General features: G+C 43.3%; 1 protein-coding gene across 4 annotated transcripts; it reads left to right on the top strand.

Moving 5' to 3' along the window:
- Positions 1-44: 44 nt before the first annotated feature.
- COIL (coilin) lies at positions 45-17,508 on the top strand. Of its 4 annotated transcripts, none has more exons than XM_032429012.1 (7): positions 45-315; positions 7,485-8,595; positions 8,719-8,805; positions 9,450-9,497; positions 11,814-11,883; positions 14,929-15,017; positions 16,546-17,508. In XM_032429012.1, exons 1-7 carry the CDS (start codon positions 71-73, stop codon positions 16,627-16,629), a joined length of 1,734 nt encoding a protein of 577 aa, XP_032284903.1. In that variant the 5' UTR covers positions 45-70; the 3' UTR covers positions 16,630-17,508. The 4 variants fall into 4 exon arrangements, with proteins under 4 accessions (XP_032284903.1, XP_032284904.1, XP_032284906.1 ...); XM_032429015.1 differs by lacking the exon at positions 45-315 and adding an exon at positions 527-731; XM_032429014.1 differs by lacking the exon at positions 45-315 and adding an exon at positions 527-852.
- The last annotated feature ends 4,053 nt before the right edge of the window (positions 17,509-21,561 follow it).

The following is a 21,561-nucleotide window of genomic DNA, read 5'->3' as shown; positions in this document are numbered from 1 at the left end:
GGGCGGGCCGCCGAGCACGCCTCTCGGTAGCCCTGTGGTGTCTCTCGGCTTCCGTTGAGCATCGGGCAAGATGGCGGCCTCCGAGACGGTTAGGCTACGGCTTCAATTTGATTACCCGCCGCCGGCTACCCCGCACTGCACGGCCTTCTGGCTTCTTGTCGACTTGAACAGATGCCGAGTGGTCACGGATCTCATTAGTCTCATCCGCCAGCGCTTCGGCTTCAGTTCTGGGGCCCTCCTGGGCCTCTACTTGGAGGGGGGGCTCTTGCCCCCAGCCGAGAGCGCGCGCCTGGTACGAGACAACGACTGCCTCAGGTGCGCGCTGCGGCGGGGTCGGGGGTGGCGGGGAGGGCGGCGGGCTGCGGATGCGCCTGCGCACGCCCGGGGCGCCTCGGCCCTCGGAGGCCGCGCGTGGGTGGGGGGTGTGGGGTGGGGAGTGGGGGTGGGCGTGGGGTGGGGCTGTCAAGCTGCGCGTTTGTGAACCCAGGAGATGCTGATTGGTCCAGGCAGGCTTGGGGCTCAGGAAGCCGCAGGGTGAGGAGCATCCTCTCCCGGAGTGCTTCTGAGCCAGGTGATTGGTGGACCAGACTTGGAAAGACCCTGATCCTGTGCGTGGGCCGGGCCTGTGTTTCTTTCCGCCCTGATTTAGCGGGCACTCACTTAGCGAGACACTGTGGAGTGCGCGTGATGCAGAGGGCCTGAGACCCGGCCTTCCCCTGGCGGCTCTCAAGGTCAGGTGCAGGGGACCCAGGCAAACAGGAACAGTCGCGTTTTCTTCAAAGCGTGTGGTTCGTCCTACCTTAGTGCTCCTGCGAGATCTTCTCAGACTTACGGTGTCATTCTTGTCATAACGTGGGTGTTTTGTGGTTCTTTTAAATAGGTATTTGGGACCTTTTGGGTTGTGAATTGAGAAATAAAATAGTTTTAAATATGCTTTTGGAAATTAAAAAAATGGTACTGAGATGAGTATCAAGGAGCCGTTGTGGTATGAATTGCCCGTGTGTGGTTAATTTGTCTCAATAAAATGGTAAGACGTGATCATATCAGTTTGCGTTTTTTTGACTAATTTATTCAGGGCTTCTTTTAAAGGTCAGCTACAATGAAAAAATTCTAGAGTTATGAACCAGGCTACTTCCTCTGCTTGCTCTTTGTTGAATATTCTGTTCCTTAGAACATGTCAGATTTCATAAGATTTCTTCAGAACATCAGGGAATTCAGTTTGGAACAATAACTACATCTTTGTGTATGTGTGTCTCTCTTAAAATCAGGAATGCTGTGATTTGTTAAGAATGTTTAGCTGTTTCTAAAGACAATTTGAAATGGTCCAAATTTCAAAAAGAGTTCTTTTTCCTTTTTCTTTCACTGTAATGGCTCTCCATTATTTCTGCAATTCAGGGACTACTTAAATATCAATTGCAAGGACTGCCTCCCCTCCTATTAAGTTTACTTTCTGAACTATCCCCTGCCTAATGAGTTAATAACTTGCTGCTCACTAACTGCAGTTATACCTCAATTAATGAATTATCTGGGAATTATACTCTTTATAATGAAGTTAATGTCAAAAGCAACCCATGACAGCTGTTATAGGAAATAAATACAGCACAATGGCAGGCAGAATTTCTCCTAAACACTTCAAATGCATAATTGTGGTGTGGTAAGAAATACCTCTGCAGCTGGCTTCAGTGGTAAATGGGGCAGACCTTAGGAAAAAACTGAATTTGGAAAAATTTTGTATTTTTTTTTTTAAGATTTTATTTATTTATTTGACAGAGAGAGATATCGAGAGAAGGAACACAAGCAGGGGAAGAGGGAGTGGGAGAGGGAGAAGCAGGCTTCCTGTGGAGCAGGGAGCCCGATGGCGGGACTCGATCCCAGGACTCTGGGATCATGACCTGAGCCGAAGGCAGACGCTTAACGACCGAGCCACCCAGGCGCCCCAAAATTTTGTATATTTTTGTGGTTGCCGGTTTTCAATCATTCTGTCTTCCAATAGATTCACCTTTCTTCGGAGCTACAGAAGAAAGCATAGTCTCTTTTCTTAAAGGTTCCTAGTATTGTTGGAGTGGACCAAAATAACTAGTTTCATGCTTCTGTAGATTACCTTCTTGTGTGATGCAGGCCATCAGCCTGGGTAATTATACTATGGTGTGCTGCTAAGTGCAGAAGATGATTGAGAAGGGAGAGATCATCATGGAACACAAATGGTCAGGGACTTTCGCAGTTCTTTGATGGACATGTTAGAAATGGAAATGTTAGATGGCCCAGGAGAGCTGTAGAGGCAAAAGCTAGACTGACTTGGTGAAGAGATAAGTCTGACTGCAGAAGGATTCTGTAGGGATTGCTGGGAGTACTGAGAGAAGTCTAATGAGGAAAGGTGGAGCCAGGTGGTAGGAAGCTTGAGAGGCCATTTCCCCATGGCCATTTCCTCACAGCCCATTCTCTCAAGCCCCCAGAATCTTTTTCTGTTCTGACAGACAAAAAAAAACCCTTATACTTCAAAATAGTTCAAGGTAAAAAGTCCCTTATTTCTCTTCTACATACTCTTCCCACACCCTACTCTCTGGAAGTATCCTCAGTTTAGTTTGGGATCTGTCTTCCCAGATTTTTTCCATACATATGCAAACGTATATACTTATACTTTTTTAAATACACATGTCATCATAATAAACATATTGTCTGCACCTCACTTTTTTACCTAACATCATGGGTATCTTTCATTTGAGTGTATATAGTATGTGATGTACATCATTCTTTTTTTAAATTTTTTTATTTTTGCAAGCGAGAGATGGAGGGAACAAGCAGGGGGAGGGGTAGGGGGAGAGGAAGAAGCAGGCTCCCCGCTGAGCAGGGAGCCCAGCGCAGGACCCCTGGGATCATGACCTGAGCCAAAGGCAGACGCTTAACCATCTGAGCCACCCAGGCGCCCTGCATCATTCTTTTTAAATGCCATGTAGTATTCTTTTACATGACCATGTCAATTTCTTTAACCATCCTCTTACAAATGGACCTTTTAGGTTGTTATCTTCGTTCATTTGGGCTGCTATGATAAAAATACCATAAACTGGGTAGCTTATAAACAACAGGAATTTATTTCTCACAGTTCTAGAGGCGGGGAGTCCAAGATCAAGGTGCCAGCAGATTCAGTGTCTGGTGAGGCTTGCTTTCTGGTTCATAGATGGCACCTTCTCACTGTGCCCTCACTGTGGAAGGGACTAGGGAGGGCTATAGGGTCTCTTTTATAGGAGCATGAATCTGGTTCGTGAGGGTTCCACCGTCATGACCTAAGCACCTTCCAAAGTCCCCACCTCCTAATTCCATCACCTTGGCGGTTAGGGTTTCAACGTACAAATTTTACAGGGACACAAACATTTAGACCATGGCATTTTGTTTTGTTTTGTTTTAAGATTTTGTTTTTAAGTCATCTCTGCATCCAGCATGGGGCCCAAACACAACCCTGAGATCAAAAGTCACACACTCCATCGACTGAGCCAGCCAGCCAGCCCCTCCCCATGACGGTTGTTTTGTGTTTCACTGGTACATACCGCTGTAGCGAGCATCCTTGTACGGCCTTGTGTACTTGGGCAGTGGTTCAGCAGGATACATTCCTAGAATAGGTACTTTTTGGTCAGATTTTAAAATTTGGTAAGTACTGTCAAATTGGCCTCCAGAAAAGTTGTACAGGTCTGGGGGCACCTGGGTGGCTCAGTCGTTAAGCGTCTGCCTTCAGCTCAGGTCATGATCCCAGGGTCCTGGGATCGAGCCCCACATCGGGCTCCCTGCTCTGCCGGAAGCCTGCTTCTCCCTCTCCCTCTGCCCCTGTTTGGGTTCCCTCTCTTGCTGTGTTTCTCTCTCTGTCAAATAAATAAATAAAATCTTTAAAAAAAAAAAAAAGTTGTACAGGTCTGTATTTATGCCAACAATATGAGTTACTTTTGTTCAGTATTGTGTGAAAGGTAAGAGAGCAGAGTGATTAAGAGTTCAAGGTCTGGAGTCAGAACCCTAGGTTCGAATCATGACTCATTAGCTGTGTTCCCTTGGTCAAGTACCTTAACCTCTCTGACGGTGATAATGCAGCAGCCAGGCAGGAGGGAGGCCGCAGGGAACTGAGGGGACCCAGAGAGGGTGCACCTCTACCTTTTCACTCTCCTTGTTGGATTTCACCTCCATTTGGTGGGACAAATTCATTAAAAACCCACCAACTCCTGTCCTCACTGGACTAACAATTATTGTATTAATAAAAATTAGAGTTAGCATTTGGAGAGGACTTGCTCTGAGTCTGGCACTGCTGTAAACATAGATGGGGGCTCATCTGAGTGTTGTAATTATTATCACTGTCCCCAGTCTTACAACTGAGAAAGGTTGAGGTACTATTTAAAAATTCTACTTAAAGTGGGAGAAGAAGGATTTGAATCCAGTCACTTTGGCCTTGGCAGGCAGTGGGTTTGGGGTATCAGGCTGTGCAGCTGGGTGTGGCTGTATTTCTGTACGACAGAGTCCTAGAAAGGAAATTGCACATTTAAAGGGAGCGCCTTGCATTTTGGGGTGCCTGGGTGGCTCAGTCGGTTGAGTGTCAGACTCTTGGTCTCTGCTTAGGTCGTGATTTCATGGGTTGTGAGATTGAGCCCTGAATTGGGCTCCGCGCTCAGTGGGGAGTCTGCTTAAAGATTCTCTCCCTCTGCCCCCCCCCCACCTGCTTGGGCGCATGCTCTCTCTCTCTCTCTCTCTCTCTCTCTCGAATAAATAAATCTTAAAAAAATAAATAAAGGGAGTGCCTCGCATTTTGATAATACCACCCAGCTTGCCCTGCAAAGAGTTTGCCTGAACATTGAAGAGTCTGTTTTAAAAACTTCTTGGAATTAAATCTTTTATTGCTAATTACATAGGTAATTCTCTTTTTTTTTTTTTTAAGATTTTATTTACCTACTTGACAAAGAGAGCGAGATAGAGAGAGCAGGAACACAAGGAGGGGGAGTAGGGGAGGGAGAAGCAGGCTCCCCGCGGAGCAGGGAGCCCGACGCGGGGCTCCATCCCAGGACCCCGGGATCATGACCTGAGCCAAAGGCAGACGCTTAACAACTGAGCCACCCAGGCACCGCTTACATAGTTAATTCACTTCTCTTCGTACAAGGACGGCTACATTTGTTATCTGTGATACAGGAAGAGAAATGAAGGACATTCCCAGGGAAAGTGTACACCCTGAAAGGAATGGTAACTCAGCAGACCCTAATGAACCATTTCTTACCCTCTGGATGGCAGTTTGTCTCTCAATCTTACTGTGTTCCAAACGGAAATGATTCTCCCCAGGAACAGCAGAGAGTGAGTGAGGCTGTAACAATCACAGGACCTTTAAGCCAATATCCACAGATCCGACGTCTTCAGAATAGGTGAGGTGATGCCGAGGGTGGGGTTTTGAAAGCGTGAAGGTGTTGGAGCCTCCTCTGAATGGCAGCAGGTGCTGTGTTCCAGTGATTTAGTAAACCACAGGACTGAACAGAGAGTCTTGCAACCATTTTCAAAGTTTGATGGGAAATTTGGTCCTAACTGGTTGCCTCAGGATTGAAGCTTGAATCATAACATTGCTAGAAGTAAAACCAATTTATCAAGAATGTCAAGGGACAATCCAATATACTGCAAGTTCCTCAGTAGTTCTTAGATTCACAGGATGCCAACCTACTTTTTGCCCATTTGAGAATTACTTCCTTGCTGCTAGATGCTGAGGTCCATCCTGGGAATCGAGAGTAATGTGTTTTTATAAATTAAATCCTTGATCTTGCAGACTTTTATTTCTGTCTTTATCCTGATATCAGTAGCTTTGATTTTACTTTGATTTGTATGAGTCTGTGTATTTGTGTATTCTGAAGAATAATTGTGGATTTTTTTTCAGCTACCACATTGTGATAAATCACAGGATTACTATCCCATAAAAAATTGTTTTTAGGGCGCCTGGGTGGCTCAGTTGGTTAGGCGACTGCCTTCAGCTCAGGTCATGGTCCTGGAGTCCCGGGATCGAGTCCCGCATCGGGCTCCCTGCTCAGCGGGGGGTCTGCTTCTCCCTCTGACCCTCTTCCTGCTCGTGCTCTCTGTCTCTCATTCTCTCTTTCTCAAATAAATAAATAAAAAATCTTAAAAAAAAAAAAATTGTTTTTAAATGCCTGTATCTTCTTATTCCCCAATTATACTTTTTTTTTTTCAAATATGATTATCTAATCTTTCTGTGGTCACTAAAAAAACTTGATGAAATATATAGCTGGATATAAATGTATTAAAAGTATAATGTCTGTTTTTAGCAGGCAATTTTAAGCACCCGCTATGTACTTGACACTGGGGACAGTCCATCATTGGACTGCACAAAAAACAGAATTAGCTGTTGCCAGTTCATGGAACAACAGAATTTCTTTACTATGATAACAATTTTGGATGAAGTGTGTTAGGGTTCTCCAGAGAAACAGAAACAATGGCGATAATAGATGTATATATATAGATATGAACTTGTTATAAGGAATTGGCTCATGAGATTATGGAGGCTGAGAGGTCCCAAGATCCACCGTTAGCAAGCTGTAGACCCAGGAGAACCAATGATATGGTTGCAGTCCAAGTCCGAAGGCTTGAGATCCAGGCTGTTGATAGTGTAAGTTCCAGTCCTAGTTTGAGTCTGAAGGCAGGAGAAGGCTGAGGTCCCAGCTCAGACAGTTGGGCAGAGAGAGGGAATTCCATTCAGGCCTTCCGTGGATTGGGTGAGGCCCACTCACATTGGGTTGGGCAATCTGTTTGACTTAGTCTACCAATTCAAATGTGAATCTCATCTAGAAACACCTTCATAGACAAACCCAGAACAGTGTTTAACCAAATCTCTGGGCATCCACGGCCCAGTCAAGTTGATACATAAAATAAATAATCACAGAATTGAATTTTACGATGGCTTGTCACTCTCCCAGAGAACATAACTTGTTAGAGCATTTTTTCCTAAATTTCAACAGAATAAAAGTAAAATCTGATTTTAAGAAAAAGCAGCCCACATTTAAAAACAAAAATGGATACTCTGCATTATCACCATTTGGGATAGGCAGTCTAATAGAGTGGAAAGATCGTGAACTTTGAAGTTAGACAAACTGCGGTTTGAATCCCATTTCTACTGCTTATCAGCTGTGGATCTTGGGCAGGTTACATGTCTGAACTGTAATTTTGTGATCTATTTTAAAATGAAGGATATCTACTTCATGGTGGCATTTAGATTAGAGAAAAGGTCTAGAAAATATTTGGGATGCAGTAGATACACAATAAATAAAACTAGTCATTTGAAAGTTGACCGTAAGTGATACCATATAGGCCATTTTGTCAAAAAGAGTCTTTTGTCCTTAAGTGATTTGACATTTTTTCATTGCCTAGTGGCAATGATAATATACAACCATCCCAGTATATAACTGTGTCCTGGAGACGTGCTTATGAATTACTCACTGCGGCTTTTTCGCTTGTTGTTTTGATAGAGTTAAATTAGAAGAGAGAGCAGCTGCTGAGAACACCATGACCATCAAGAATGGTGATGATAGTCATTTATTACCTAAAAAAGCAAAGAAGAGGGCATTTAAGTTGGAGGAGGGTGAAGAAACTGAACTAGATTACAAAAATTCAAAGAAGCATTGGAAGAAGCAAGAGAACAATAATGATAAGACCTTGGATCTAGAACCAAAAGCTGTCATAGATCTGAGTGTGAGGAAAAAAAGCAAGAGGAAAAACAAAGCCATGTGTAGTGTAGTGGATGGTGATGACGAAGAAACCAAGAGAAAATCACCAAAGAGAAAGGAGAAATGTGAATATAAAAAGCGGACAAAGAACTCCAGGTCTTCCAAAGCACAGACAGTGAAGGACTGGGCCACCCCGAACTGTGGTCCTCCGAAAGGCTCACCTGCTAGAAACAGCCTGGTCAAAGCCAAAAGGAAAGGTGGCACGGGCATTAGTACAAAAGAGAGTCCCATTTCCTCCTCAGAGTCCGAGTCTTACCATGAATCAACCAGCGATGGTCTCAGCCATGTCATCTTGGAGGTCAGAAATTCCTCAGAGAAGATATCAACTGAGTCATCAAAGGAGGGACCCTCTACCAAAAACACAGCTGCAAACAAAGTGGCCGCCAAAACTGGCTTTAACTCTACCGCTGTCAAGGGCAAGACAACCAGAACATCGTCTTCTAGTTCAGACTCTAGCTCAGAGTCAGACGACCAGTGCACGGTGTCCAAGAGCACCCCGGAGCGCGCTGCTGGGTTCCTGAAGCCGGTAGGCCTCTTTGCAGGACGAGGCTGTCCGGGCCCGGGGCCCTGCTCGCAGACTCCCGGCGCTGCCCCGTGGAAGCATTCTGAGGCCAACGGTGCCAGACCCGCCCCTCCTGCCCCTCCTCCCAACGTGACTCTCCCCGCCAGTTTGGGAAGAGGTTGGGGGAGAGGAGAGGACCTTCTTTCTTGGAAGGGGGCTAGGGGTCGGGGGATGCGGGGGAGAGGCCGAGGCCGAGGGCAGGCCGTTTCCTTTGTGTTAAATAGAAACGCCGAATATCAGAAGCACCAGCAATTAAATGAAATGGTCACGAACTCATCTACTATTATCCAGGCAAGTGTGGTTTCTCCTGAGCGTGCCTCTTCCCCTTCTCCCACGGGGTGTGTCTGGAGTGGGTGTCACGGGTTCGCTTTTTTTCACCATTAACAGAGTCCCATGACTAATGCTGTTTTTCAGAATCCAGTAGAGACACACAAGAAGGACTACAGTTTGTTACCACTGTTAGCAGCTGCTCCTCAAGTTGGAGAAAAGATTGCATTTAAGGTATATTTTAAAACCACAACAATTACAACAAAAAAGATTATCCTCCCTCCAAATAAACTTACTCGTTAGCAGCTCAGGATTATATATGTATATGTATGTAGACCTTTCCAGATCATATCTGTCCTGTTCTCGTGCCTGGCACGTAGTAGGTGCCTACTTTTTTTTTTTTTTTTTTTTTAAAGATTTTATTTATTTGACAGAGAGAGACACAGCGAGAGAGGGAACACAAGCAGGGGGAGTGGGAGAGGGAGAAGCAGGCTTCCCGCCGAGCAGGGAGCCCGATGCGGGGCTCGATCCCAGGACCCTAGGATCATGACCCGAGCCGAAGGCAGACGCCCAACGACTGAGCCACCCAGGCGCCCCAGGTGCCTACTTATTATTTCGTGAATGAATAAAAACGGCTTAGCCCAATGTCTGGAACATAGCAAGTACTCAGTAAAAAAGGCTCTACATATCACCAGCCCCCCCCAACATCCTCCCCCAAACCAAAGAAACCTTTCCCACTGGAACCCCTGTTTTGCCATAGGTTCATGGTAGGGCCCCCAGAGTGGCGGGGTGGGCGCCCCAACCCGGCACATTTTCTCAGGGGCAGAGGAGAGGAACCGCAGAGTTTGTGTATTTGTGGGCTCTTTCTTCTTTTGTAGCTTTTGGAACTAACGTCCGATTATTCTCCTGATGTCTCTGACTATAAGGTAAGGCTTTTTATTTAAAACTAACTGTTAGTATTTTGAAGAAGCTAAAGTCGTATTTAGTACTGCTAATATGGATAATTTTGCTTTTTTGGAGTAAATAATGTTGTAAAGTAGAAAATGGGAACATTATCAAAATGTAAACTTTTTAATAATATCACTGTGGAGCCCCCCAGTGTTGTTTTCCTTACACTTGGGGATGGATGTAGGACAATGACGAGGTTTAATTTTTTTAAGTCATTTTCTTCTAACCAGCTTAGACATTTGCAAGCTTATTTGAATGCCACTCCCCCAGGATCCTAAACTTTGAAAGGAAATAATAAATAGCTCTCAGCCAGAAAATTTGATTATTTTCATCATAGGAATCTATTTTATATAATTGTGAATTACTGCAGATTCTTACAGTCTAACATGGCCCCTTTTGCATTATCCATTAACCACAGGTAATTCACAAATATCATCCTTGGAATTTATTCACTAAACATCTGTGTGGGACTTCACATTGGTATGAGCTTTATCATAGTTCAATAAAAGCTTAACTCCAGTGGGATTACAGAATCACATGTTTCTTTCCCTTTTTCACCCATTCAAAATTTTGTTAAAATGCATAATTTCTTATTTCGATGTAATATATGGAATATAAGTCCATTTAAAAAATAATTGATAATGTTAACATAGTAATACAGAGAAAGTACAAGGAGATTTGATTTAATCTGAGTTGATACCTTGGAAGACTTTTTTTTTTAAACCTTGGAAGACTTTTAAAATCCTGGTAAGAACCTTTCCTCAAAAGCAGACTAGAAGAAGAATCAGTTCATGAAGGGGGTTTGGTAGGTCAGTTGTAGGTAATTGGTATTTTATCACATTTTTCATCTTAGCCCTTTATTATAGGTGACATATAAGTTATCATCTAAAGCAGGATACTTGTGAATGAAAGGGATTAATAGTATATTAATAACTATCCTGGAAGGAAATATAAATGGACCTGTCTTGGGCAAACTGGGATGTTTTGTCACCTTACGGTAGATAAGGACTTTAATTCTGTGATATATGGGGAGATAGATAAATACAGAATTCATATGTCCTATAGCCTCTACAAATTATAAGTCTAGGTGATACTTATTTTTAAAAAAAATGCATATTAAATCGATGTTGGTCATCACAGTTATTAGCCTGGAACGCTATTTGCTTACTTTCCCGGTATTTTTAGAACTTTCTGGAAATTATTTTCAAAACCATTTGCAGAGTGAAAATCAGTCCCAATTTTTGCTTTGACCTCAAGTGCTGCTATCTAGCTTGATCACTGGCTTTATTCCTGAAGCTTGTCTTCAGAAGTCAAATCTGTCTTCAAAGAATGTAGTCTCCTCCGCTCCAACCCTGTCTCACATGTACGCACCTACCTGCGGGATTTTAATCGATGGAGGAGACTGAGCGACACCGCAGAAGTCAGTGCAATGAAGAAAGAATTTCTTACTTACGTTTGCCGAGGGAGCAGGGAATGCATGTCATGCGGGCCCCTGGGGGAAAGCGTCCCTGGGGGACGTCATTTGGAGGCAGAAGCAGGAGTGAGGAGAAAGCCTGTGCCAGGGCCTTTATTGGTGTTTCCGTGGGATAAGCAAGGCAGGATGGGGGAAGTAGTTTAGGATTGGCTAGTTTGAAGAATTAGCAGGCTTTGGGCTATAGGGGCTGTCCCTAGTTGTGTGGTACTTGCCTCTGGGATGATTTAGACCAGGGAAAATACTGGCTTGAGGTGTGGGAGTTTTATTTCTCGTACAGGTTGATTTATTTAAAAAAATTTTTTTTTATAAAGATTTTATTTATTTGACAGAGAGAGGCAGCAAGAGAGGGAACACAAGCAGGGGGAGCGGGAGAGGGAGAAGCAGGCTTCCTGCTGAGCAAGGAGCCCTATGTGGGGCTCGATCCTGGGGTCCTGGGATCATGACCCGAGCCAAAGGCAGACGCTCAATGACTAAGCCACCTAGGCACCCCTAAAAAAAATTTTTTAAGACTTTATTTATTTGAGAGAGAGAGAGCATAAGTGGGGGGTGAGGGGGGCAGAGAGAGAGAGAAGGAGAAACAGACTCCCTGCTGAGCAGGGAGCCCAATGCAGGACCCTGAGATTATGACCTGAGCCGAAGGCAGACGCTTAACCAACTGATCCACCCAGGTGCCCCTAAAAAAAAGGTTTAGTATTGAGATAAAATCTATATAATGTAAAATTCACCATTTTAATTGTTTTAAAGTGTATAATTCGGTGGTTTTAGTATATTCTCAATGTTTCACATGTTGGTTTTTGACTTGGACTTTTATTTTTGAAAGGAAGGAAAAATACTAAGCCACAATCCAGAGACCCAGCAAGTAGATATAGAAATTCTTTCATCCTTACCTGGTGAGTCTTCTAGAAAAGAATTTGAAAATTTAGGCTGTTCATATCTACGTTGGTTTCTAAATAGCTTTTATACCCAGGAGCTGCTCTCTGCCTTGGCCTCTGTGACCAAGTCTCCCCTACCCCTGTGGGCACAGAGCAGCCCTGGGGACCCGCACTCCCTCTAGGGGAGGTGTATGTCCATTGAGGGTTGTTGGAGTTGTTTCCAAAGCTGTTAGGCAAGTTGTTCTTATTCCTGTAATTATGTAATTTCATAAAAATGACATAAACTGATGAGCACTGATTGCAAAAAGAATTATTTCTATGAAACCCAAATTGAATGCTGACCCAAGAGTGTAACTAAGAAATTTATTGAATTATGGATCTGCCAAAAGAGATTGGGAGGAATCTGGTAAAAATCTAGGAAGTTCCTGAACTTAGACTGCCTTGCTAGTGTTTGCATTCTTGCATCCCTTTAAAAAAAACTCAGAACTTGTAATTGTAGAAATTGCAGACATATATTAAGTATATGGTTTATAAAAGAAAGATAACTCTAATCAGCAGGCTCCTAAGACCTACTCAGCTCTATTTTAAAAGAATTGGTTTTTTTTAAAAAACATACTTCTGTGTGTGAAGTCAAAATAAAATGTCTGAAGTATATGTGCATGCCTACTCTCACATATTATTTCAAATGCTTCCCTGCTTTATCCCTGATTCATCTCACCTATTATTGGTTCTAAAATCCGGGAATAAGAGAGCTTTTACTGTATATGGCTTCACTTGGGTTGTGTCGTAGGGGTCCCTGGCCAGAGAGCAGGGGAGATCCCTTTTTCTTAGCAGGCCCTAAGGCAATTAAAATGTTAAGTAAATGATTAGATATAACTTAAATTGGTTTTCCAGCTTTCTTCTGATTAGGTTTTATTTGAAGAAATCTCCCTTCCTAGGAATGGTGGACAGAGAAGTTTGTCCATGGTCAGAATCCATGGATACAGCCTGATCACTGCTTGTCAGGTGATTGGCAGTGAGAGCATCCAACTGGAACTTTTCTTCTTTGGAGCATCTAGAAGTGGCTTTATCTGTTCACTAATAGAAATACAGGTAGTCCTCGCTTTGCATGGTTCTGATATATATATCTGTAGGACCTTTAGTTACCATGGTTTGGTTAAATAACACCAGTTCCCAATGACATTAGGGATGCTGTTAGCTGTGAATAACTGCTAGCTTTTTGGTCCACAGACGACTATGTCAATAACAGGTGCACATCACGGTCAGTGACCAGTCACGTCACTTCCCGGTCTCCCGGTGATTGGTCCCTGTGCGTCTGTTACTCCCTCCCCAGACACACGGCAATGGGTGTGCTTGTGCTGCCTCCTTGTCTCTCGGATAAACCCACATGGCATTTTACAAAAATGGACGTTGAGGTAGGGAATTGGTCAACAAGGCTGAGAGTACAACAAAGAAACAAAAAGTGATGATCCTGGAGGTGACATCCAAGTGGAATTCAAGTGAAGTGGGGTCAGAAGAAACAGCTGACCGTGGGGATGTTGGCACTGCAGTTCATGTGAACTTCTTTTTTTTTTTTTTTTTAAAGATTTTATTTATTTGACAGAGAGACACAGCGAGAGGGGGAACACAAGCAGGGGGAGTGGGAGAGGGAGAAGCAGGCTTCCCGCGGAGCAGGGAGCCCGATGCGGGGCTCGATCCCAGGACCCTGGGACCATGACCTGAGCCGAAGGCAGACGCTTAATGACCGAGCCACCCAGGCGCCCCTCATGTAAACGTCTTGACATAAATGAGGAAGGATGGTGGTGACAGAAGGGATGAAGAGGTCCCCAAAGTGACATCAGCAAAAACGTCACACAGTTGCAAAAAAGAAGCAAAGAAGCTCTAAGAGCTATTTCATGATGATGTTAAGAGCTCGAAGGATAAAATACTGAAAGCTGATGCACACTTACAAAGGAGCCTGCTGCTTCTGCAAGGTGTAGAAAAGATTCTCACTTGGTGGTGTCGTTATGTGACAGGAAGGCGAGCACTGTTCAGACGACCCTTGATAATAGCATGTTCTTTTCTTTTTTTTAAGATTTTTATTTTTAGGGGCGCCTGGGTGGCTCAGTCGTTAAGCATCTGCCTTCGGCTCAGGTCATGGTCCCAGGGCCCTGGGATCAAGCCCTGCATTGGGCTCCTGCTCAGCGGGAAGCCTGCTTCTCCCTCTCCCGCTCCCCCTGCTTGTGTTCCCTCTCTCGCTGTCTTTCTCTCTGTCAAATAAAAAAATAAAATCTTTAAAAAAAAAAACAAACGATTTTTTTATTTTTGTGTCCTCTCTATACCCAAAGCGGGGCTCGAACTCACGATCCCAAGATCTAGAGTCGCATGCTCTACCGACTGAGCCAGCCAGGTGCCTGGATAAGTTTCTTAACAAAGAAATAGAACACTAATTCTGTCTTTCTGGTGGTTTAGATTACAGTGTACTAAATAAGTATTAGTTTTGCTACTTTTCGTCTCTCAGTACCGTAGAGGTTTTAATGTTTCGACAATTTTTAAAATGTCACGAGACCATCATAATTTTCCCCGTTGATTATTCAGATTGTTCTACATAATTTCAGCCTGCATGGTCATTTTTATGACCCCGCACTACCATACAAAGCGAGGACTGCTGTATTACCAAGTAGTAAGTATGTTTAATTTCTGAGGACAGAGCAAGATAGACAAATTTTGCAGTTTCAGATTACCTTTCCCGGCTGGAACATATCAATTATCTTTTGGATTATCTAATGGTTACACATAATCTTTTCTGAGAGTACTGATAACAGTGTATCAAGCTCATTTCTTTTTTCGATGAAGGAGTGATTGTCTCTGATAAATGGCCAAGAAGCTCTCGTCTGCTGTTACAGCGTTTTCTAAGGGTCTCCTGTCACTGAGCACTCCATGCTTTCATGTGTGTACCCAGCCTCCACATCAATGGACAATTTGTTTGTGGTTGTTCTTCTAATGATATAAATTCCCTGTAGAGGAACATTTTCACTACTGGGAAATGACTTATTGTCTCTCCTTCCTACCGTCTGGTTTCAGCCATGAAAGAACCTGGGAAATTTGATTTGGTTTATCACAACGAAAATGGAACTGAGGTAGTGGAGTATGCTGTGACGCAGGAGAAGAGGGTAGGCGCGCTTCTCTTCTTGGGGTCGCTTGGTCGTCTGTTCTCTCGACTGGCTGCTGGCGGTCTGGAAGGTGACATTGAGGCTTCCTGAACTGCCTATATTAAAGTCATAAAAGATCTCGGCCCTGGGATCTCTGGTCTGCCTACAGGGTGGCAGTTTCAGTGCCCAGTGCCAGGTTAGGGTGCCATCTTGGATCTCAAAGAGTCTACATGACGAGGTGCACAAATAACGAAGTCTTATTGAAGACTGTAGAGTTGCATAAAAACATAGTTATTTGTAAGGGCTTCAGTAGAGAAGAGTAGTGTATTTAAAAACCTTATTGATACATACACTGAGAAAAGTATGTATAGTATATAGCTTGAAGGATTGTCATAAATGAACATACCCATGTCACCGGCACCTGGGTCAAGAAGCAGAACGTTAACAGCCCCCCTGGAAATCTCCATCATGTCTCCTTGCAGTCACTACTATCTCCCAAATGTTACCGTGATTCTGACTTACAGCAGCATAGATGGTTTTGAAGAATGACATAAAATGATGATTCTGTCTTTTGACTTCTGTTTAAATCCTTAAATTGCCATTTTAGGAAATATCTGGTTTAGAGCTTTTAGGCAGCCGGACTTGCAGAGTTGCTGACGAGGCTATGCTAGCATTGAACTAAATAGAATTTATATTTAAGAAAATGCTTCCTCTTAAGGTGTTTATATTTGAAATGTTATGGATATTATTCTGTAACTTTCAGTATTGCAAACTCACATTTTAGAAATGTAAACTTGTAGAAACCCTGACCAGACTATGTTTTCCTTTGTCTTTAGGATAGATGACACTCTTAGGGATTTATTCCAAAAACACATTTTTAGGGTCTGTGGTAGGATCAACAGATTTGGCCAAGTCTCCTGAACTTCTTTATTTGCAACGTATGCCTCTTCACTTTTTTGTTGAAATGTATTCTTGGAAACTACATTGGAAAATTAACCTTGGAATCCTCTCTCTGCTTTATTAAACTGGGGCTTGAAGCAGAGCTGCCGTTCTCTGACACTAGAGGGCCCTCATGGGTCGTCCACATGGCCGAGTGTTAGCATTTGTTCGCTCTTGGTAAAACATGAACCGCCTCCTAGTTCCAGGCCGCACAGGATAGAGCTGTGCAACCGAGCAGAAGGAGTCCACTGATAACCCTTAAGGGCCACATCTGCCTGTGAAGAGTCTGTGGGCCGCTGAGCCACAGGGTCCTGTTGAGCAAATCCTATTGACCCTGGGTAACCAGCTGCCCCACAACCCAGCCCATCCCATCCCTACCCTCCCTGGAAATGAAGGAAAGGGGAAATGTGTTTAATGTAAAGTGTAGTTGCATTCTAGGTAAACAATTCTTTTACCTTAATTGAATTCAGCTTACTGGGACTCAGATCATTCCAGGTCTTCAACCATTCTGCACAAATGGAAATTTACTTGACTGAAGTTTTTAACCGACTGAAACCTGTATGATCTCCAAATGAAGCCTCTAAACCAAATATTTTGTGTTTTTCCTCAGATCACTGTTTTTTGGAGAGAGTTGATTGATCCAAGATTGATTGTTGATTCTCCGAGTACCATACCAAGTACAGAGCCTGCTTGAGGATGACCTCTCCACCTCATAGTTTATGAATGTCTTGTTGGTGAAAGTGACTATAACCTGAACTTTAAAAAAAAAAAAAAGATTTGAAAGTTGTATGCATTTTTTGTTCACTTTACTGCATAGGAAAAAAATCTACCTCATCATTTAAAATAACATGGGTGTTGCTTTTTGTAGATCTTTTTTTTTTTCTTCTTCCAGGCTTAATTCCAGTACCAAAATTTAAAACAGGACATTCCCTGCAGGCATTGTTACGTATCAGTATATATGGTTTCTTCCCTTTTTTATTTATTTTTTGACCATCAAGTAGCCATCGTCGGTAGGAGTTTATAACACCAAGTACAAGAAAATGCTGCATATCTTGTCTTAGTAAGTTTTATTAAGTAACGTTTTAAAACATGAAAGCATGTTACTTGACCTAATTTTTTAACATTCGGGTTGTTCCATTAAATATGGAACATCTTATAAATTGCAAGTATTTTATAATTGTAACTGTCAAGAATTAAAAAGTAGCTGGGTTTGTTGCAGGCAATGAGTTAAGGAATCCTTTCACATTTTTCTCAACTTTAAAATTGAGGATTTTCAGAGCCCTGTGTAGAGCAGTGAAAGTAAGACCTCGTGTGTTTGCCTGGGATGAACTGGTGTTCCACCTGGGTGAGGGGATCTCCTATGAGTTCAGACCAGGGAACGTGTTATCTTGCTACAAGATCCCAAGCACCTGGCTGAGTGAGGACTGAACAGAAACTTCAGTTTCTGTTATTATTCAACACAAAGCTAAAATGGCTAAATCTATACTGTGAAAATTGCTTCCTTTTAACAAAAGATCAGGTTCCTCCTTCAGCTTCGCAGATTTTTAAATAAAACCATATTGAACTAAACTTCCATGCTGAGTCATCATGTTTAGTTGAGTATTGCAAATTGCTGTCTTGTTTCACAATAACGCGAGAGATAGAAATGTTCTGGAGAGGAAGTTTTGTTTTGACTGAAGAGTCTGGTGTTGCACAGTTTAGTGCAATGAGATTCACCAGATCTAGGAGCTGTTGGGCCGGTGATGCTGTCAACTTTTAACCTGCATGACATTGATGTGTATCAGATGTGGATTTATTGATTTTTTTCTTTAAAGATTTTATTTGACAGATAGCGAGAGAGGGAACACAAGCAGGGAGAGTGGGGGAGGGAGAAGCAGACTCCCTGCTGAGCAGGGAGCCCAGTGCTGATGCGGGGCTTGATCCCAGGACCCTGGGATCATGACCTGAGCCGAAGGTGGACGCTTAATGACTGAGCAGGCGCCCGGATTTATTGATTTGTAATGAGAAGTATTACTCCAGAAAGTGTGAGGTCAATGTGAATGATGGGATCTTGGCACTGGGGTTCTTGCATAGCACACTTTCTTTCCAGGGTCTGAAAAACAAATTAAGGTAACTAGTAAGCACCAACAGGCATATGAATAAATGCTCAACATCATCATCAGGGAAATGCAAATCAAAACCACAATGAGATATCACCTCACACCTGTTAGAATGGATATTATCAAAAAGACAAGAAATGAGTGTTGGTGAGGATGTGGAGGAAAGGGAATCCACTGTGCAGCCACTTTGGAAAACAGTATGCCCTATGTTCATTGCAGCATTATTTACAGTAGGCAAGATATGGAAACAAGTGTCCATCAGTGGATGAACAGATAAAGAAAATGTGGTATATATATATGTATGTACTTGTTATTCAACCATAAAAAGGAAATCTTGCCATTTGTGGCAACATGGATGGACCTTGAGGATACTATGCTAAGTGAAATAAGTCAGAGAAAGATATTGTATGATCTCATATATGCAGTCTAAACAACCCCCTCCCGCCCCCCCCCAAAAAGGAACTCAAATACAGAGAACAGATTGGTGGTTGCCAGTGGTAGGGGGTGGGGGTGGGCAAAATGAGCAATGGGGGTAAAAGGTACAAGCTTCCGGTTATAAAATAAGTCATAGGCATGTACCGTACAGCATGGTGACTTAATAATACTGTATTCCATATTTGAAAGTTGCTAGGAGAGTAGATCTTAAAAAATTCTCATCACAAAAAGTTTTCTGTAACTATGTATGGTGGTAGATGTTACCTAGATTTATTGTGGTTATCGTTTTGCAATGAGTGTATACAAATACCGAGTCGTATTGTGCACCTGGAACTAATGTTATATGTCAGTTTTACTTCAGTTAAAAAAGATAATTAGTAAACATTGACTAGATCAAAGGGAAGTGTTGACCTCAGGGTGTGTTTTCTTCAGATTATAATCAATTCATGAGTCCCCTTTTTCCTCTGTAGTGGTGTTTTTCAAACTACAAATAGCAGCCTACTAGAAGGTCATGATGTCAAATTGGGGGTCATGACCTCTTTGAAAGATGTACTAGGATAGAAAAATACTACATCCAGTACATTTCAGTTTTCTTTATAAAACAGATTGAACCACTGGGTGGCTCAGGTTAGTAGCTAGCTGCCTTCAGCTCAGGTCATGATCCCAGGGTCCTGGGATCAAGGCCCATGGGGTTCCCTGCTCAGTGGGGAGCCTGCTTCTCCCTCTCCCTCTGCCTCTCCCCCAGCTCGTGTGCACACGTGCGCTCTCTCAAATAAATAAAATCTTAAACCCCAGAATTTACATATAGCTGTGTGTGTACTGGACCACCATGTAAAATGTAGCTGTATTTATTCCTTTTTTTTTTTTAATTATTTATTTGAGAGAGAGTGAGTGAGAGAGAGCACAAGCAGGGGGAGCAGCAGAGGGAGAGGGAGAAGCAGACTCCCTGCTGAGCAGGGAGCCCAATGCGGGGCTCGATCCCAGGACCCTGGGATCATGACCTGAGCCGAAGGCAGACACTTAACCGACTGAGCCACCCAGGTGCCCCGTAGCTGTATTTATTCTTGCTGGAAATCAGATCATTGTCCAACGTGGAAACTCTAAACTATACCATTTATTCCAGGAGTGAGAGAGAAGAAGGGAGATGAGGAAAGATGCCGGGCAAAAAGTACCTGCCAGAGACTAAGTCTTTGCCTCACTTGTCCTGGGCTGGTGGTCCTGTTCTAGATGAGGAAATAGCAAGTACTCAGTGGCCAGCCCTGAACATTACAGGATTAGCCTGTGGATTTCAAGTAGTGACGCATCTAACTCCTTTCATCGTAATATTGAGTAACTTGCCAAAGACCACACAGTTAGAGGAGAAAGCGTCTAGTGTAATTTCAGAGCAGTATTTTTCGCCAAGGTTTTTCAGTGGCTGTCCCTAAAGCTCTTGTGTCCTGGCCTGACCATAAGCAGTAGGGCGCTCTCCACACCCTTCCCCCACGGCAGCCTGTGTCATAGGGAACAGGAAACTTCTGGCTCATGACCTTTCTGCCCCCACGACTCAGTTTGGTCTATCTTCAGGTTGTCCGCTCACCATTAAGTTCTTTTTTGTTTTTTGTTTTGTTTTGTTTTTAAAGATTATTTGAGAGAGAGAGAGATAGCGAGAGCAGGAACACAAGCAGGGGGAGTGGGAGAGGCAGAAGCAGGCCTCCCGAGGAGCAGGGAGCCGGATGCGGGGCTCGATCCCAGGACCCTGGGATCATGACCTGAGCCGAAGGCAGACGCTTAACGACTCAGCCACCCAGGCACCCCAGTTTTTTTGTTTTTTTAATTGGGTGTTTTTTATTATTTTTATTTCGATTTAAAAAATTATTTTAAAAGAGCTTGATTGAGGTATAACTGTTAACCTAAAAACTGCACATATTAAATGTGTTCCATTTGATGAGTCTGAACATACGCATACACTCATGAAACCATCACCACAATTAAGCTAATAAGCAGCACCTTCAAAAGTTTCCTTGCGCCTTGTTTTGTTTTTTTGTGTGTATGTTAACAACACAACATGAGACCTACCATCCTAAATTTTTATATAAGTGGAATCATGTAGTATTTGTCCCTTATGCCTGGCTTATTTCACTTAGCATAGCACCCTTTGGTTCATCCGTGTTGTTGCAGATGGCAGGATTGCCATTTTTTAGGCTGATAATACTCTGTTGTTTGTGGGTACCACACTTTTTATCCATTCATGCGTGGATGGACGTTTAGGTTTCTACATCTGACCACGGTCATGGTTAAATTCTAAACTGCTTTAGCTCTTAGACATTCAACTCTGTATAAAAAGACTGTGACCCTTATTGATCAGTCCAATATCCCACTGGATCTTTTTTCCCTTCTTGTGACAGCTGCAGGTTCTCCAACTCTGTTCACGTCCCTGATATGATCGATCTCCTCTTTGCTGTCCTCCCTGGGGGTACTGTGTTGTTAACTTCTTACCTGCTAACTTTATTTTAGCTACTTCCAAACCTGGATTCGTTGGAGCATTCATTCCCAAACTTTTTAACTGTTCTGAAGGGATGACATCACAAAAACTCTTCCCAGGTGAGAGAACTATGTACTCTCAAAATGTGGGTACTATTCGGTTCTAACTTTTAACTTCCTTATTTATACCTAAAAGAGCTGTTCCAAACTTTCTCCTTCAACCCAGACCCCCCTCCCCCCATGTCAAGTAAACAGCTCTTGCCACTCACCAAGATGAGGGGGACGGGCAGGAATCCCCTCCCTTCTCAGTAATGACTGTACTGGTTGGTTTTTCTTCCTGGGGCTCTGTTCCCAGCACTGGCTTGCAAGGCCTACTGTATCAGCCTAGATCCGATTAGGAGAAAGAAGCCACACAGTAATTCAAACAGGAAAAGTTTAGTATCGAGAATTACTAACTCTAACAGGGATTGGAGTAACGAGGGACCGGCTAGTAGGAAATGAAGAGGGCGCTAACGGAATAGCAAACATGAGAAGCAGCTACTCCTGGAGCTGAGACAGAGCCCCCCCAGGGAAGAATCCCCCAAACCCCCGCCCCTGGGGCTCTCATGCTGAGGCCCTCTTGGGAGGTCATG

Source organism: Phoca vitulina, unplaced genomic scaffold, assembly GCF_004348235.1.
Source record: "Phoca vitulina isolate PV1807 unplaced genomic scaffold, GSC_HSeal_1.0 scaffold40, whole genome shotgun sequence".
Taxonomy (NCBI): Eukaryota; Metazoa; Chordata; class Mammalia; order Carnivora; family Phocidae; genus Phoca; species Phoca vitulina.
Note: the sequence above shows the minus strand (reverse complement) of the source record. Positions and strands in the feature narration are given on the sequence as shown.